Here is an 18,317-nt window from a genome sequence, read left to right on the forward strand (position 1 = left end):
TGTATTCTGTTCATTAGGACACCAAGTGGTTAATGACTACACACACAAGATTGTGGTGAAGGAAGATGGAACACAGTCGCTGATCGTGGTTCCTGCTATGCCTCATGACTCTGGAGAATGGACAGTGGTTGCTCAGAACAGAGCTGGAAAAACCTCTGTTTCTATGACTCTTACAGTAGAAGGTATGCATCAAATATGTAGTTTAGTGTCACGAATGATTTGTTGTTTAGCAATTCAGAAAACTACATATAACAATAACTTGAACATTATTTTTTTAGCAAAAGAAAACTTGGTGAAGCCTCAGTTTATTGAGAAACTGAAGAACATCAGCGTTAAGGAGGGTAGTTTGGTTGAGCTGGCTGTTAAAGCAATCGGCAACCCCCTTCCTGACATTGTCTGGCTGAAGAACAGTGATATCGTCTCCCCACATAAGCACCCAAATATCAAGTAAGTACTTACTCTGGCAGTAAATAGTGTCACCATAGTGTCAGATGTATTGCCCATGATGTAGTGTACAATACATGGACGATATTATGATCTGTTTTGACCAATATCAATGTGGCATAACTGAAATTATGCTTGTCTTTTAGGATTGAAGGTGGCAAGGGCGAGGGTCAATTTAAGATCCCCCAGAGCTCTGGTTCTGACAGCGCTTGGTACACAGCCACAGCTATAAACAAAGCTGGCCGAGATACCACACGCTGCAGAGTCAACGTTGAGGTAGAAGCAGTGGAGCCTCAGCGAGAGAGAAAACTGATCATTCCTAAAGGAACTTACAAGGCTAAGGAAATTGCTGCACCAGAGTTGGAGCCACTGCACCTCCGCTATGGTCAGGAACAATGGGAGGAGGGTGACCTTTATGACAAGGAGAAGCAGCAGAAGCCTCACTTCAAAAAGAAACTGACTTCAGTCAGGCTCAAGCAATTTGGCCCTGTGCACTTTGAATGTAGACTGACCCCTATTGGTGACCCCACAATGATTGTTGAGTGGTTGCATGATGGGAAACCTCTGGCAGCTGCTAACAGACTACGTATGGTTAATGAGTTTGGATACTGCAGCCTTGACTATGAAGCTGCTTATGCCAGAGACAGTGGTGTCATCACTTGCAGAGCTACTAACAAATTTGGTGTTGACCAGACCTCCGCTACTCTGATTGTGAAAGACGAGAAGAGTCTAGTTGAGGAAAGTCAGTTGCCAGAGGGTAGGAGGGGACAGAGAATAGACGAAATGGAGCGCATTGCTCATGAGGGAGGTCCCTCAGGAGTTACTGGAGATGACACATCAGAGAAAACTAAACCTGAGATCGTCCTGCTTCCAGAGCCAGTAAGAGTACTGGAGGGGGAAACAGCAAAATTCCGCTGCAGAGTTACTGGATACCCAACACCCAAGGTTAACTGGTACCTTAATGGACAGCTTATCCGCAAGAGTAAGAGATTTAGACTACAGTATGATGGCATTCACTACTTAGAGATCGTAGATTGCAAATCCTACGACTCCGGTGATGTGAAAGTTGTGGCCGAAAACCCCGAAGGCCCAGTTGAGCATGTTGTGAAGTTTGAGATCCAGCAGAAGGAGGACTTCCGAACTGTCCTGCGTCGGGCACCTGAGATTAAGGCTCCTGCACCTGCTTTACAAGAGCATGGCAGAGTGTCCTTTGAGGTCGTGAAACCTGAGAAGCAGTCAGACGTCTCTAAAGAGATCAAGGAGTTGGTCAGACTGAGGAAAGCTGAGAGGGTAATCCATGAGAAGTTAACAGAAGAAACAGAAGAGCTGAGGAGCAAATTTAAGCGCAGGACTCAGGAGGGCTACTATGAAGCAATCACCGCCGTTGAGCTCAAGTCCCGCAAGAAGGACGAGTCCTATGAAGACATGCTTAGGAAGAGGAAAGAAGAACTCCTTCACCACACCAAAGAACTAACCGAAGCTGAGAAGAAAAAAGAGGAGGAGCGAAAAGTCACTGCTACCAAACTTAAACCTGACAGAGTGATCCTTTCACCAAGTATGGAAGCTCCTAAGATTACCGAACGTATCCAGAGTCAGACCGTCGCTCTGGGCGATGAAGTGCGCTTCCGCGTCAGAGTTACCGGTAGGCCAGATCCAGAATGCCAGTGGTTCAAGAATGGAGTTTTGATGGAGAAATCCAACCACATTAGCTGGTATTGGCCTGAAGATCATGTCTGCGAACTGGTCATTAAGGATGTATCTGCTGAAGATTCAGCTAGCATCATGGTCAAAGCCATGAACATTGCAGGAGAGACCTCTAGCCATGCATTCTTGCTGGTTCAAGGTAAATAAATACTTGTTTTTCAGTAAAAAGCTACAGAATGTACCCTGAAGCACTTTCTTTCAGTTTTAACCCTTTCCATCCCTTTACCTCCATTCTTTTTTTCAGCAAAACAAGTTATTTCCTATACACAATTACTTGAAGATCAAAGTGCCAAAGAGAAGGACACCATGGTGACCTTTGAATGTGAGACAAATGAGCCTTTTGTCAAGGTCAAATGGCTGAAGAACAATGCAGAGATTTTCTCTGGAGATAAGTACAGGATGCACTCTGACAGAAAGGTGCACTTCCTGTCTGTGCTGATCATAGCCATGAGCGACGAGGCAGAGTACAGCTGTGTTGTTGCAGAGGACGACCACATTAGAACAAGTGCAAGACTTTATGTTGAAGGTAATAAATAGTTTTCAGCTAATATTTTCTATCCACCTTTGCAGCTTATGCTACCACCTACAGCACCTACAGTGTTCCTTCAAATTCTGGCGTTTTACATAAATTTTTAACAACTTGCAGCTTTACTTGTAAACTTAATAACGTAATATTTATATTGCATAAGCAGTGGAGGAACTGTGTTCTCTAGAATGATGGTGGTGCTCCATCCACTACTTTTGGGATGAGTTGGGGATGAGGTGGGGTGGTGATCCTCCAACATCCTGACCTCATAGCAATGCTCCTCCAAAATCTAGTAGAAAGCTTCCAAACACAATGAATGAGCAGGTGTCCCAATACTTTTGTCCATTTGGTGGTCAAGGTAATAAATAGTATTCAGCTTATATTTTCTATCCACCTTTGCATCTTATGCTACCACCTACAGCACCTACAGTGTTCCTTCAAATTCTGGCATTTTACAGAAATTTTTGTAACAACTGGCAGCTTCACAGAAATACAGTAATCATAGATGAACAAAACATAAAACATAAAGACTCCGGTGAGCAAGCCAAATACATAATGATAGTAATAATAATAATAGAAGAAAATAATTAGATAGCAGAAGTAGCAGGGGAGCCCAGTGGTCAGTCTTCTATCTGTGTCAGACCGGACAAAGTGTCAGTGTCTCAAGAGATACAATTAGTTCTGATTGGATTCACAGAGTACAGAGAAATGTTATCATTAGCTGAGTGTGGCTAACGACTCTGGCAGATCTGAGTATAACAGACTTATTAAAAGGCTGGAGCCAGAAGGTAACACAGACATGGGCACACTCTGAAACACTAGCATCCATGCTTGCCCCTTCATTACTAATTTCATGTCCAAATGCATTCATGGGAATTAATGGTGCTGTGCATTCTCTGCAGTGTTGATAATTGTCTGTTATTCTTCACAAAGGTGCACCTCTTGAGATTTTGAAAAACCTTGAGAACACAGAAGTACCTGAGACATACACTGGAGAGTTTGAGTGTGTCTTATCCCGTGAGGATGCTGAGGGCACCTGGTACTTCGAGAACAAAGAGATCACTCCCAGCCTCAAATACGTCGTCTCCTCACGTCGTGGTCGCCATAGCCTGTCTGTAAAAGATGTGAAGAAAGAGGATCAAGGCAAATACACTTTCAAAGTGGGCGATCTAAAGACAAGTGCCTCCCTGAAGATGAAACGTTAGTATATCTAATGGAACTCTTACATTTATCAAAAGTCATATTTGAAATATCAAGGACGAGACTTGTCTTTACTTGTAATTTTTATATTGCATAAGACAACTGTTGATCTTTGATTCATGTGGAATTCTGTTTACTACAGTGCGTCCAGTTACGCTGATGCAAGGCCTCTCTGACCTGATGATCTGTGAGGGTGATATCGCCCAACTGGAGGTGCGATTCTCTCAGGAGAACGTAGAGGGAACTTGGATGAAGAGTGGTCAGGCCATCTCTGCCTCAGATCGAATTCACATTGTGATTGACAAGCAGACCCACAAGCTTCTCATTGAAGATGCTAAAAAAGATGACGCTGGGATGTACTCCTTCGTTGTTCCCACCCAAGACATTTCCACAGCTGGAAAGCTTACCGTTCAAAGTAAGCTTTTGATATTTGTTTGATATTTTAAGCAGCTGTTTAAGTTTGGCTGGTCTTTATTGATGGTTAATAGTTGTGTGAGCAGGAATTTATATTTTTATTTATTTGTTTATTTTTTTCTTTAATAGCCATTGACTTCGTGACACCATTAAAAGACATCTCTTCAGTGGAGGGCACAAAATCTGTCTTTGAGGCCAAAATCACTGCTGCTGATATCAGCTCAGTGAAATGGTACCACAATGACAAACTGGTGGTCCCCAGCGAAAGAGTACAAATGGTCGCCAAGGGATCCAAACAACGCCTGGTATTGAGTAGGACCTTTGCTTCTGATGAAGGCCAATATAAGTTGGTTGTTGGTAGAGTTGAATCATCCTGCAGTCTGAGAGTTGAAGGTATGTTCTAGATAATCTAGGTTCTAGGTGATTTTTTGAATTTTATTGTCAGTGTTATGCTAATTTGGCACTTTTTTTCTGTTCAGCAATCTCAATTGTGAAGCACATGGAGGACTGTGTTTGCACTGAGACCCAGAATGTCACCTTTGAGGTTGAAGTGTCTCACCCTGGTATTGATGGTCTTTGGACCTTCAAGAATCAGCCTCTTAAAACTAGCCCCAACTACAAGATTGAGGCCAAGGGTACTCAGCATAGACTCACTGTCATGAATACCATGAAGGATGAGGAGGGAGAGTACACATTTGCTGCAGGAGAAAAGACTTCCAGTGCAAAGCTTGTCGTTTCAGGTATATGAACAGTATATTTGACCAGTTGTTATGAGCCACTGTAATTTAATCTGATGGCTTATTTTATTTTATTTTACCCTTGGGCAATGATACACAGTTCTGAGGGATGTGAATCATTTAATTTGATTATTAATTTCTTCTCCACTAGGTGGTGCCATAAGTAGACCTCTGCATGATTTGACAGTGGCGGAGTCCCAGACTGCTGAGCTGGAATGTGAAGTGGCCAACCCCTCTGCTGAGGGAAAGTGGTTTAAGGATGGACAGCACGTTGACTTCAGTGACAATGTCAAGAGTGAAGATATAGGCACTGTAAGACGCCTTGTCATCGCCATCACGAGGCCACAGGACGTTGGAGAGTACACCTACCAGGTGGCAAACTCCAAAACATCTGCCAACCTAAAAGTTGAAGGTACATTCCTATAGTCTGCATACCTTATTATTGTTCAATAAGTTTGTGGACACCCCTTCTAATGAATGCATTCAGCTACTTTAAGTTGCACCTATGGCTGACACAGATGTGCAAATGCACATACTCACACACAGCTTGTCTAGTCTTTGTAGAAAAGTACTGCCAATAGAATAGGACTCTCTGGAGCAGATAAACATAAAACTATTGGTCTAGAGGGGTATAAAGTCCCCCAGCATTGAGCTGTGGAGCAGTGGAAGAACTGTGTTCTCTGGAATGATGGTGGTGGAGCTTCATCCAGTACTTTTGGGGTGAGGTGGGGTGGTGATCCTCCAACATCCTGACCTCATAGCAATGCTCCTCCAAAATCTAGTAGAAAGCCATCTTCTTCAGAAGACACAATGAATGAGCAGGTGTCCCAATACTTTTGTCCATTTGGTGTATTTGGTCTCTCTTTATGAATTTGAATAATTGTTATTGTTTTTTTTCTTTTTATCTTTTACTAGCTGTTAAGATCAAAAAGACCATCAAGAACCAGACTGTCACTGAGACTCAGGAGGCAGTGTTCAGTCTTGAACTCACTCATTTGGATGTAAAAGGATCCCAGTGGATCAAGAACGGAGTGGAGATTGTCCCAAGTGATAAATATGAGATCACAGTCGACGGAATGATCCACACCCTAAAAATCAATAACTGCAACACCCAGGATGAATCAGTTTACGGATTCAAGCTCGGAAAGCTGTCTGCTAATGCCAGACTGAACGTTGAGAGTAAGTATTCAACCAAGGAATTCTTTCACATTAATGTCAAATCAATCTTTAGACTCTGATTTTAACTCCTGGCTTCTATCCTGTAGCTATCAAAATAGTGAAGAAGCCTAAGGATGTTACCTCACTGCTGGGTGACACCGCCTCTTTTGAGCTGAGCCTATCCCATGATAACATTCCAGTTAAGTGGATGTTCAAAAACCAAGAACTTAAGCCAAGCTCTAACATAAAGATCCTCTCAGAGAGGAAAGCACATAAGCTGGTCATCCAGAGCGTGGAAGACAACATGGAAGGAGAATACATTGCTATGTTCGGACATTTGCAGTGCAGTGCACATCTGCATGTTGAATGTAAGTGCAGAAACCTCCTATGTGCTATTGTGTAGTAGTAGACAGTACCTCTGATATATTTGGACATGTATTGCATATTAATGTGAATGTTCATTCCATTGATCAGCTTTGAAGGTCACAAAGCCCATGAAGAACATTGAGGTTCCAGAGACCCAGGTGGCCACATTCGAGTGTGAGGTTTCACATTTCAATGTCCCGTCCACCTGGCTGAAAAATGGAGTCGAGATTGAGATGAGTGAGAAGTTCAGTATTGTGGTGCAAGGCAAGCTCCACCAACTGAAGATCATTAACGCCAGCAAAGATGATGCTGCAGAGTACACTTTCGTGTGTGGAAATGACAGAGTCTCCGCTACTCTGACCGTTAGCCGTAAGTCAGTTTGTCCGTGTGAATTTTCTTCATGGTTGTTGGTCTTCACCAATATAATAATAATATACACTTGCATTGTTTCTCGAATCTTCCAGCCATTCTGATCACCTCCATGCTCAAAGACCTCAACGCTCAAGAGAAGGACACCATCACATTTGAGGTGACGGTCAACTATGAGGGCATCACCTACAAATGGCTGAAGAATGGTGTGGAGATTCGCTCCACAGACAGATGCCAGGTCCGATCTAAACAGCTCACTCACTCTCTGACCATCCGTAACGTGCACTTTGGCGATAGTGCAGAGTACAAGTTTGTGGCTGGATCTGCCGAGACATCAGCTAAGCTTTTTGTGGAGGGTAAGTTCTTCTTCAACCTCCTACAAAAGAATCTTGTGCAGAATTTAGAGGTTTTCTATTCTGATCATGCTGTAATATTTTCTTTTCTAGCTCGTGTCATTGAGTTCACCAAACACATCAAAGACATCAAAGTCACCGAGAAGAAAAAGGCCATCTTTGAATGTGAGCTGTCTGAGCCCAATGTTCAAGTCACATGGATGAAAGATGGGCAGGAACTGGACTTATCTGACAGGTACTCTTTATCAACTTTTTAGCAAACCCTCATATCAGTTATGTCTTGTCTAGTCTAAGTAGGGAAGTATTGCCAATAGAATAGGACTCTCTGGAGCAGATAAATATGAACTTATTGGCACCATGCTGCCCAATGCCAGGGGGGGGCTAAAGGGGTATAAAGCCCCCCAGCATTGAGCCGTGGAAGAAGTGTGCTTTCTGGAATGATGGTTGGAGCTCCAGCCAATATTTTTGGGATGAGCTGTGGAGACTAATGCTCTTGTCACTGAATACAATCAAATCCTCACAGCAGTGCTCCTCCATTCTAGCAGAAAGCCTTCTTCCCTGGACAGTAGAGACAGTTACAGTACAGTAAGAAACAGTAAATGAGCAGGTGTCCCAATACTTTTGTCCATATAGTGTATAATAAATAACACCATTACTGTCACACAAAAACCTTGTATCTCCAAAATAGCCACTTTACATAAGAAGGGAAAATGTCAAAAAGTCTTTTTGGAGCATTTTTATTGGTCTTTTGGAAATTTGAGAACAGTGTAACATCCAGATAAAACAAAATACAAAAAGTAAAAATATCAATAAATATTGCTATTTATTGATAATACATAACAATAAATAATAAACAATAAATGTTGCTCAAAAATATAATTTCTCAATATTTTAGGTTCAAGGCCACCATGGACAAATACACGCAGCGCTTGATGATCCAGACCACGCGAATGTCGGATGCCGGCGAGTACTCTGTGGTTGCTGGCTCCAGCATGTCTAAGGCTCACCTCACTGTAGAGGGCAAGGATGTTCACATCTCCAAGCCTGCTGAGAAGGACATCACTGTAATTATCTCTCCTCCCACTCTCATCACTAACACAAATGATATTACATGGAATTGACATGATCGTTTTACTCATAACTCATTTTCTCTCAAACCAGGTGGTTGAGAAGCAGAGAGCCACGTTTGAGTTTGAAGTCAGTGAGGAGGAAATCGAGGGCCGCTGGCTAAGAAATGGCGCTGAGATTCAGTTCTCTGTTGAGACCCGTTTCAACTATGTGACTATTAGAAAGGTGCATCGCTTGACGATTACCGAGACATACAGGAACGACGCTGGGGAATACACCTTTATTGCTGGGAAGAACAGCAGCATCGTGAACCTCCATGTCAAGAGTGAGTCAGGCGTCCCATGTACATGTACATTCCACTGGACACTGTCCTTTACTGCTTATTGGTAGCAATCTAGGCCCACTGGATAAGATCAGAGGCCTCTTAGTGTTTCAAATATTTGTTCGGATAAGTGTGTGGAGATCATCGACTCTTTCCAGTTGTCTCAATCAATGTTCTTTTCTTTGATAAAGTCCCTGAGCCTCCTCAGATCATCAGGCACATGGAGCCTCTGTCCGTCGAAGCTGGCAAACCTGCACGCTTCTCTGTGGAAGTGACCGGCATCCCTCAGCCTCAGGCCACCTGGTACAAGGACTCTCAGGCGCTATCCTCTGGATTCAAGTGTAAGTTCCACAGAGAGGGAAATGAATACACTCTGCTGCTCATTGAGGTCTTCCCAGAAGATGCAGCTCAGTATACTTGCGAGGCAAGCAATGACTTTGGTCAAGCCACCAGTTCTGCTGTGCTGAATGTGGAAGGTAAGTCTGTGGATGGCAGTTGGAAGTTAAGTAAAAAATCCAGTAGTTCAAACATTTAATATCGTCACGGAAACACAAAAACCTTGTATCTCCAAGATGGCAAGGAGAATTTTCCGTTGGTCCAGTTTTCATGAAATTTTGATACAATGTAAAGAACACTTGCCAGATTTACATTATGTAATACAAGGAAATACAAGGATTTTGCGTGAGAGCAATAAATTATTTACACAGAGTATAGATTACTAACCATTTTTCCCACTTTAATCAGTTCCAGAGGTGGTTTCTCCAGAGGTTGGACTTCCATTGGCACCACCTGTGATTCTGTCTTCTATACATGATGTCAGTGTTGAACAGGGAGAGTCTGCCAGATTCCAGTGCAATGTCTCTGGAGAGGGTAAGTCTCAGTTCTCAGCTAACCTTAATAATAAATCAATGCATATTGATTAGTAATCAGTTTCCATTAAACCTCCTCTTTCTTTTTCATTTTTTTTGTAGATCTGACAGTTACTTGGTACTGCAAAGATAAAGAGCTTAAGCAGTCTGACACCTTTAGAATGTCTCAGTATGATAACTGCCTCCAGCTGGAGATTGTCAGAGCATATGCTGAGGATGAGGGAGAGTACACTTGCGTTGCTCGTAATTCCTCAGGAATGGTCTCATGTTCTGCAGTTCTGAGAGTCAACGGTCAGTTTCTTTTTATTTTATTTTATTTTAACAACATTGGATGTCAGTCAATTGCTCATGATAAAGCAGGATGTGCAAATGTAATATAAGCTTAAGTTTAAAATATTGATGTTCTCAGTAATTGTTCATATAAGGAAGTTTACTTTCCTATTAGTTTGCTTTAATGTGATTTTTTAAACCTCCAGAAACTCTTAAAGTATTCTTCAGCAGTTCAACTCTAGGTGTAAAAGCTCTTAGGATTATGCAGACTTCAGAAATAACTACCCATCTTTGTTTCTTTGCCCTGTCAAATCTACCAAACCTGCTTTTCACCACTTATAGATCGGGAAGTTTCCACTTTTTTGGTCATTGATGGCTTTCTTCAGATTACTAGATCTGTCTTAATGCTCAAAATCCCGAAATATATATTCTTGAATGAATGAAGAGATCTATACTCTTATACCGTTAAAGAAATACTACTTGCATGGAGATCTTTGTTGAAGAACTGCGACACCTCACCTTTCCAACTGCCTCCACAGAGTGGACTTTGAGATTGACATACTGTATTTTACTCTAATTATATTTTTTATTGCTCAGATCTCAGTGTGAAAACTGTAAGTAGTGTGTCAAGCACTGGAGTATCTCTTTCGGAGAGGGTCACTTCGCACACCCTGACTGAGACTTATTCTTCTTCCTCCGTTCAAACGTTTGAAATGGTGTCCACTGTGGCAACGTCCACAACTTCCGTGAAAAGCATCGATGTCCAGCTGCAGATGTCTTTGGTGGAAGAGTGTGCCAAGGGTCCAGCTGTGCTCGTGAAAATGAATGACGTGATAGTCAGTCTGGGTGAAATGGCTCAGTTTAGCTGCTCTTTTGATGGGCAGCCTCTTACCGAAATTGTGTGGGACCATAATGGACAGATGCTTATGAAGACAGACAGAGTGCAATGTCTGGATCACGGAGAGGTCTTGTCCCTTGTCATACTGAACGTGCAACTTGCGGACCAGGGAAGTTACTGCTGTACTGTAAAAAATAGACACGGTGAAAATCACACATCTGCACGGCTCACAGTAGAAGGTGGTTACAGGTTTTGTACTTTCTATGATGTTCATTCCATCCCATCCTGCTTAAAGCTGCCGTTTAATTTCCCATAAGGATGTAACAAAGTGTAATTTACAATGTAATATTTCATGTAATTAATTTTAATCCTGTTAATTGGTTAATCTTTCAGAAGCCTGGCCTAACACCATCCTCCCATCCCACTAACACCTTGATCAATGCTAAAATTCCCTCTTACTGATGAATAATCCCTAATAAATGTCCTTAACTTTATTCTCACTCAGCTAAGGAAGCAACCCCCAAAGCAGAAACCCCCATCACTTCTGAATCTGTCAGTAAATCTTCTAAAAGTGAATGTGAGACCAGTACAAAGGCCTCTGAGCAAGACAAACAGGAGTCCATACAGAACATTGGACCACTTCATCCCTCCTCCCTGAAAGCAAAGTGGCCAGTATGCCGACCTTACTTCCCAGATGTTGTGCCACTGGTGGAGCATGGTAGAAATGCAGCAGTCGAGCCCGAGTTTCTTGTGAAACTGCCCCCAGAAATCCTTACCAAGCAAAAAGAGAATGTGTCTCCATATTGTGTAATCAAAGGAATCCTCTCTCCACATGTGGTTTGGCTGAATAACCACTTGATTCTTGAAGAGTCAAGGTCATACTCTCTGAAACATGACGGGCCCTTGTGCTGCTTAAATGTAATGAATATTGGTGCCAGGCAAGGAGGCACTTACACATGCCAGATTATCAATGCTGCTGGAGATAATGCGTGCAGCACCCAGCTCAGACTTGAGACAGGTTTGCATTTGCATGCTTTGGTCCTTATCTTCTTCTGTAGATCAGGCTTCACGGGTAATTTCAATGTTTTGAGTAGGCTCACTCTTATGCCACATAAATCACATAAAGAGAATCTGACATCTCTCGGAAAATTGCAACAAAAGGAAAAAGATCACTTAGTAGGGAGTGACTATCACTGGGACTATGCTGGACATCCTTCAAGGATGTTCTTCTAGGGAGATGTGGTCCATTTTCATATGTTTTGAGCAGAAAATGGATTTGTATTTTTACAGAGACGACACAGAATCTGCTTTCCAACCTCTTACATTTCATTTGTTCTCATTTCACAGTGCCGAAAGTGGAAGAGGAGCCCCCACAGGTGGAGGAAGCCAGAGGTAAAATAATAAAATAAATAAATAAATAAAATCAAAATGATATTATTATAAGTATTATTAAGTTTATATATAATAAATGATAGAATCCATAATAATTCATATAGAATCACAATAATTAAGTAGTAAAAAAAGTAAGTATCACCAATCGATTATATGTATTACAAATATAATACAATATATTTATATAATAAATAATTAAATATATATTGAATAATGAAAAGCAGTCAATTTGGCTTTATTTCAGCCTATCAGATCAATTTAATGACTATTTAATTTAGTGACTTTCGTACTTGCTCAGCGTAAAACACCGCTGGGCTCAAAATGAACTCTGATTCTTCTTCTTCAGCACAAATTCTATAATCCATAAAAATGTACTTTTTGTGCTCAGCTTTTTCTAGCTCGGCTGTCTCTACAGAAGAGGACTCTTACACAACAAGCCTTCACATAAAAGACAAAGGCAAAACCTTTGAACTTGAGCCAGAATCCAAATTCTACTCAGAAACATTGAGCAGACAAATAGAAAAACCAGTTTTTGTAACCAAACTCTCCTCAGCAATCGCAACTGTTGGGAACACAGCTAAATTTACTGTGGTTATATCCGGGTTCCCCAAACCTATCGTGCAGTGGTACCACAATGACCAGGTCATAACTTCCTCCTCTGTTTATACATTCGTCGAAGAGAAGGACGAATACACTCTGGTTGTAAGCAACATTACAAAGGAATTAGAGGGCGAGTACTCTTGTGCTGCCAGCAACAGGCTTGGCAAATCAACCTGTACCTCTTATCTTCATGTTAAAGTGAAGGACACAAAGAAAGTGGAGCAATCCTCTAGACAGCCGCCATATTTCACCAAGGCAGCTGAGTCTGTACAGTGCACAGTTGGGGGCAATGCAGTCTTCGAATACAAGGTTGCAGGGGTTCCACTGCCCAGCGTTCAGTGGTTCAGAGACGCCCGTCATATTCAGTCTAGTAAATACTGTAGCATTGTTAATAATGCAGATGGCTCTGGCTTCATTAAGATAATGGGCATTCAGCAAAGTGACAGTGGCCTCTATTCTTGCAAAGCTTCCAACCCGCTGGGAGAAGCCTCTTGCAGTGCTGAATTGATTATCTTCCCTGAAACGGTCTCAACTTCCCAAAAGCAAGAGCTGAAACAAACAACTTACAAAGTGTCCGTGTGCGAACGAACCAGTGAGTCCAGCTTATACAGTGTAAATCTTTCCGCCACAGCTAGTCTGCAGACGGGACAGCAGATGATCTATAGCACTGGCACCGAAGACAGGCAGTCTGTAGAATACGAACACGTAGGTACTCTCTCTGAGTTGAAGGCTTCATCTGCAGCTATGCATGTTGAGCAAGTAACTCGCCAAGCTGCAATTCTACAGTCGCACGACACTCAAGAGGGATTAAGCGTAGCCACCACTCAGCCAGAACCAGCTGTGGCCACGCCTCTGAAGCAGCTCCACATGGCTGCAATGACCTCTGCTGTTCAAGAGAGCCACGGCTTCACAGAGCAGCACTTTGATCGTATCAAGAGTCCCGAGGTCATAGAGCCCAAGATCTCTGAGGAACAGCCCTCAAAGGTGATGTCTGCCATTTCTGAGAGCGTGACCCCTCTTACAATCGTGAAAGCTGCACCTTTAGCTAGCATGGAAGGTGAACGGATGCATGCTGTTCCAGAACCGAAACATGCCAGCAGTAGTCATCAAGTTGAGACTAAGTTGGTCATCTTGAAAGAAGAACATACGAGCATCCCATTCCCTGAGAAGGAGAAAGCCTTCAGGATAAAAGAAGGAGTTAAAATCTTACATTCTTCAGTAACTTCAGAGAATCTGCAGCTTACAGAGCCTCATTCTTCAACAATACCATCCTTAGCGTGCAGTGAAGGTCTTGTAGGAAAGGAGCAACCCAAACCAGTACTTACATCTGTCAGTGAATTGAAACACACCTTTTCAAAAGAAACTGGTTTTGAGGTACAAAAACCAGTGGAAAGGGTTGCAGAGCTGTCCAAAGACATGGTGCTGAAATCTGCCCTAGTTGTCAAGGACACGTATGAAGTTAATGCAGACCAAACTGCAGCAATAGCAGGTTTAGACAGTGCTGTTTCAGTGCAGTCTCAGAGAGAAGACGACCAGGTCCTCCATTTACAGGTAATCAGTGATCAAAATACTCTTCCATCCGAGGGTAGATTTAGCAGTGAGAAACCCGAATCAGAACAAGCTGAATCCAGAAAAAGCCCCAATCTTTTATACTCAACATCCGTGGATGATCAGACAACTGTTAGGTGTGAGCAGGAAACAGAGATTTCTTCCACAGATGCTACAGAGGTGTCCATCAAACCGTGGGAAGAGGCTGCTGCCAGATTGCATCTTCCGTCCGTGCAGTCCGAACCTACTTGGTCCAAGGAAGGCCTTCTTTTAGTACAAGAGCCAGACCAGCAGATGGCAGTGCAGAGGCAGGAAAAAGCCCGGACACATGCAGTCACCACACAGGAGAAAACAGAGCTGACAGCAGATTATACCAAATATCTTGAGGTTTCTGTCCAAGGGGTCACACCAGAACATAAAAAAGAGCCCCGACCCTTGAGCATCCTTCACATGGTCTCAGAGCCTATGCAGCTTCCAAAGGAAAGTCCCTTTACAGCTAGCATGAAGGAGCAGCATGCACTTGTTCAAAAGGAGGACCGCTGGAATGTATTACATGCAATGTCAGTGTCAGACAGGCCCACTTTAGAGGAGGGCCACACAGACAATCTGAAGGCAACTGAGAAGTTTACTTGCAACTTAAATGTAGAGCCCAAGCTTCCCATGCAGCCTCTTCACATCGAGGAGAAGGCCATCTCCACAGAAAGCTCCATCGCTCTTGCGGCTGCAGAGCAGGATTTCGCCGTTCAAATTCATGAGGGCCAGTCCTTGAGGCGGTCAGTATTAATGGAAGAGAAGCAACCTCTGGCAAGCGAAGTATCTAAGGAGATTATCAAACCAGAGACCTCAACAATAAGTAGCGTCATTCAGCCTACAGGACCTCTTCTAGTGACAGAGTCCCAAGACAGCCAAGCTCTTCCGAAGGAATTCACGTTTGTGATCCCCGTACCAAAATCACACAGTTTAGACATCAAACACCAGCTGAAATGTGCACTGCAGTGTGCCGTGGCTTGTGATCAGCCAGTACTCCTGGCAGATGTTGTACGCAGCTTGGACATTGTTGACGTGAAGTCGGTCAAAGTCCATAAAGAACCCAAGAATACAATGTTCTCGTATCTTATTACGACAACATCTGCCCCCGTAGAAATAACAGTTGCATTTGAGGGGGAATATCCTCAGACGGCTGATCTCAGGTGTGAACTTCAGGCAGCCTTACGCTCCATCGTTTATCAAGAACAACAGACCTTCATGTCAGAACAGCTGGACACAGTGCATGTTTTCAGGCAGCAGAAAGGACAGCTTAGTTTGGCTCCTTCAAAGGAAATACTGTCGCCAGTGGTGGAAGCTGTGCAATTAGCAGAAGGAGTAGAAGTGCTGACATCAGCAAAAACTCAGACTGCTGCTTTGAGGACTGAAAGTAAAGCTGCTTTACAGTGTTTATCAGATCGAGAACAGATCGTTGTACGAGAGTCAACACATCAGATGATTCAGGGAAAACTGGACATCCAGAGGTCCATCCAGACTGCAGAACAATACCACACATCTTTAGCAGTGAAGGGCTATGAGAGGGATGCAGGTCTTGCAGGCATCACTTCTGATATACCTATGGCAACGATTCCAGTTGAAGAGTCTATTTCAGAAAGTCTTATTCAGAAAGAAAGAACAGAATTCATCTTTCTTAAAGAGGAAGAAACAAAAGAGCTGTCGGAACATCAGGAGCTTTTGTTTGAACTGCCGTTAGAAGATATTGCTGTGGTGGAGAATTCTGTGGTTACATTTAACGTCCAAATTAAACATGCGATTCAAGTTAGCTGGTATTTCAATGGCAAATTGATCAAATCTGGCAAAGAGTTCAAATGTTCCAAAGACCAGAACACATATACTTTAGTAATCAAGAAAGCTATGAAGGAAAAACATGAAGGAGAATACACATGCGAGGCTGTGAGTGAAGCTGCCAAGGCCTCAACATCATCAAGGCTCACGGTGGTCTCAAGAGGTTGTATTATGGGGATGTTTTTTTTTTCCCACCATAAACGAGCCATCTAATCTTTAACAGTTTTCAGTTTAGGTGTTGACGATTCAGATCATTACTAATTAACCACTACTTGTATCACTAGCATTCCAGATTACATGCTTATGTGGGGCCCAACTGGGATCCAGAAAGTTTTGTCCATGGGTTTCAAGTTGGCCCACATTTGGATGCTCAACCAGGATAGGTTAACCATGGGCGCCCTCTGGGTTGTATACTGCACATGGGGCCTAGATGGGACCCGTGTGAGATTAGGGTGGGCTGTGATGGTGGGGTCAGTTTGGAAAACCCAACTGGGTCCAAGTAAGAACACATGTACAGCCCTACTCAGAGCCCTACTCATGCCCACCTGGAACCCATGTGAGCCCCACATGAGCATGCTGGCTGGGACATTGCCATCATTTCACCTTTTCACGAAACCTTTTTGGAGGGAATTTCTCCTTCTTCCATGTGTGCAAAAGTCAACAGTCACCTTCTTACATTATTTCAACCTATAAACTGCCTATTTCTGTTCCCACTGCTCAGTTCTTACCTCATATCATGGTGTGACTCTTCATCAACTCCTCATGAAAAACAGTTTTACCTAACATTCACATTCCATTCATTTCTTTTTCACAGTCACTTGAGGACTACTACCGTTTTCCCCTTATCCATACTACCTCCTTCCAACCACAGTCTAGCTACCGATTAATAATCATTTATTTGATTATTAATATGCATGTTTTATCTCACACAATTCAGTGCCTCCAGTTTTCAAGAAGAAAATCCATGACTTTGAAGTTAACGTTGGCGGCGCCGCCAAGTTCGAATGCGAGACTGAAGACGCACCCAACGTGACCTTCAAATGGTTCAAGTCGGACTCTGAGATCAGACAGAGCGACAAGTACAGGATCATCAGCCACTTCACCACTTCATCCCTGGAGCTCCTGAATTCAACCAAAACTGACAGTGGAGAATACAGCTGCCGCGCTTCCAACAAGCATGGTAGCGATACCTGCGCTGCTAAACTGAACATCACCGGTAAGTGAATGGGGTTTATCCTTTAAAGCTTCGCTTCTTCAAGGCTGCTGAAAAATGATTTTACTGAAAGTACTTTACTCAGGTTGCAGGAATATGGAAGCTCATAGTGTTACAGCCATAGTTTGGATGTTTGATGTATCTGATTTAAGTGCTGTCAAGTGGTGAGTTGGTGGAGGGATTTTTAATTAGCCACTGTAGAGTCAAATAATCTGATAATCTGATGTCTCCAACTGATCTGTCCTGTCTTCATGTCACCCTGTAGACCATTAATCTGCTGTCCACAGTGTTTTGAGTGAATAGTGTTGTAATACCAAAGAGTGGAAGTGAGTTTTCATAGGACATGCAGCCTTAATGTTTTGCCTTAATGTTGGCACACAGTCTTTTATTTTTGTGCTGCAGGACATGCAGTGAAGGTGGAGGTTCTTTAGGATCTTTAGGATTTCTCTCTCTATTTTTCTGTGTAACGTAAAGGTTGTTGTCTTCTGTGTTGCGTATTTTGTGACACTCTTCCCGTCTGTCTTTTTTAACCAAGTCAGAAGCAAAAACTTTCTTTACTGAAAATCCTGGAAATATTGGTACTGTGATACCAGGATCTTCTCCACTGAAGACAATCTTCTGATAAGAACACGTACACTCTTGGAGTCTTTATCTTGTACGGAATAGTGTTGGTGCAGCCTTGTGCAGCTCAGATATCAATGTTGTAGACAAATCTAAGTTTGTATAGATTTTTAATGCGTTGAGTGGAACTGAGTGGGAACCTTACTACATGTCGTGTGTGTAGTGGATAACTCCACTAGTGTGTGGTCTGTAGACTATCCTTGAAAACATGGTAGTGAGCCTTTCAAATTCAAAGTAAAGCTTTTGTAAAGATTATTCTGGATACAGAAAGGTGTCCTCTGTTGTAACAGAGCGAGGTAAGTAATGTTTGTAATCCATGTATACAGCGTTTTTTCCTTTCTGTGAAGTATTGTGTATTGTGGTGTATAACGTCTTGTGTCTGTGTAGTTTGTCTACAGATGTGAATTACCTGGAAAGTAAATTTCAGTATGCAGTGTCCCCTATTTAATATTTTCACTTCCCATGTTCGTATGTT

The 18,317-nt window shown here is 42.7% G+C and overlaps 1 protein-coding gene across 1 annotated transcript in view; it reads left to right on the forward strand.

The window, feature by feature from the left end:
- Positions 1-18,317, forward strand: part of ttn.1 (titin, tandem duplicate 1) — a 145,681-nt gene that overhangs the window by 13,666 nt on the left and 113,698 nt on the right. The window contains 25 exon segments of the mRNA XM_072686177.1: positions 18-182; positions 279-447; positions 591-2,287; positions 2,393-2,674; positions 3,608-3,874; positions 4,017-4,289; positions 4,418-4,681; positions 4,768-5,028; positions 5,177-5,437; positions 5,941-6,204; positions 6,291-6,551; positions 6,658-6,918; positions 7,014-7,274; positions 7,365-7,506; positions 8,167-8,335; positions 8,433-8,664; positions 8,853-9,137; positions 9,406-9,531; positions 9,633-9,821; positions 10,398-10,877; positions 11,144-11,656; positions 11,986-12,030; positions 12,419-13,222; positions 13,262-16,171; positions 16,946-17,224. Of these exon segments, the coding sequence (XP_072542278.1) occupies positions 18-182; positions 279-447; positions 591-2,287; positions 2,393-2,674; positions 3,608-3,874; positions 4,017-4,289; positions 4,418-4,681; positions 4,768-5,028; positions 5,177-5,437; positions 5,941-6,204; positions 6,291-6,551; positions 6,658-6,918; positions 7,014-7,274; positions 7,365-7,506; positions 8,167-8,335; positions 8,433-8,664; positions 8,853-9,137; positions 9,406-9,531; positions 9,633-9,821; positions 10,398-10,877; positions 11,144-11,656; positions 11,986-12,030; positions 12,419-13,222; positions 13,262-16,171; positions 16,946-17,224 (10,860 nt within the window).

This window comes from Salminus brasiliensis, chromosome 8 (genome assembly GCF_030463535.1).
Source record: "Salminus brasiliensis chromosome 8, fSalBra1.hap2, whole genome shotgun sequence".
Classification (NCBI taxonomy): Eukaryota; Metazoa; Chordata; class Actinopteri; order Characiformes; family Bryconidae; genus Salminus; species Salminus brasiliensis.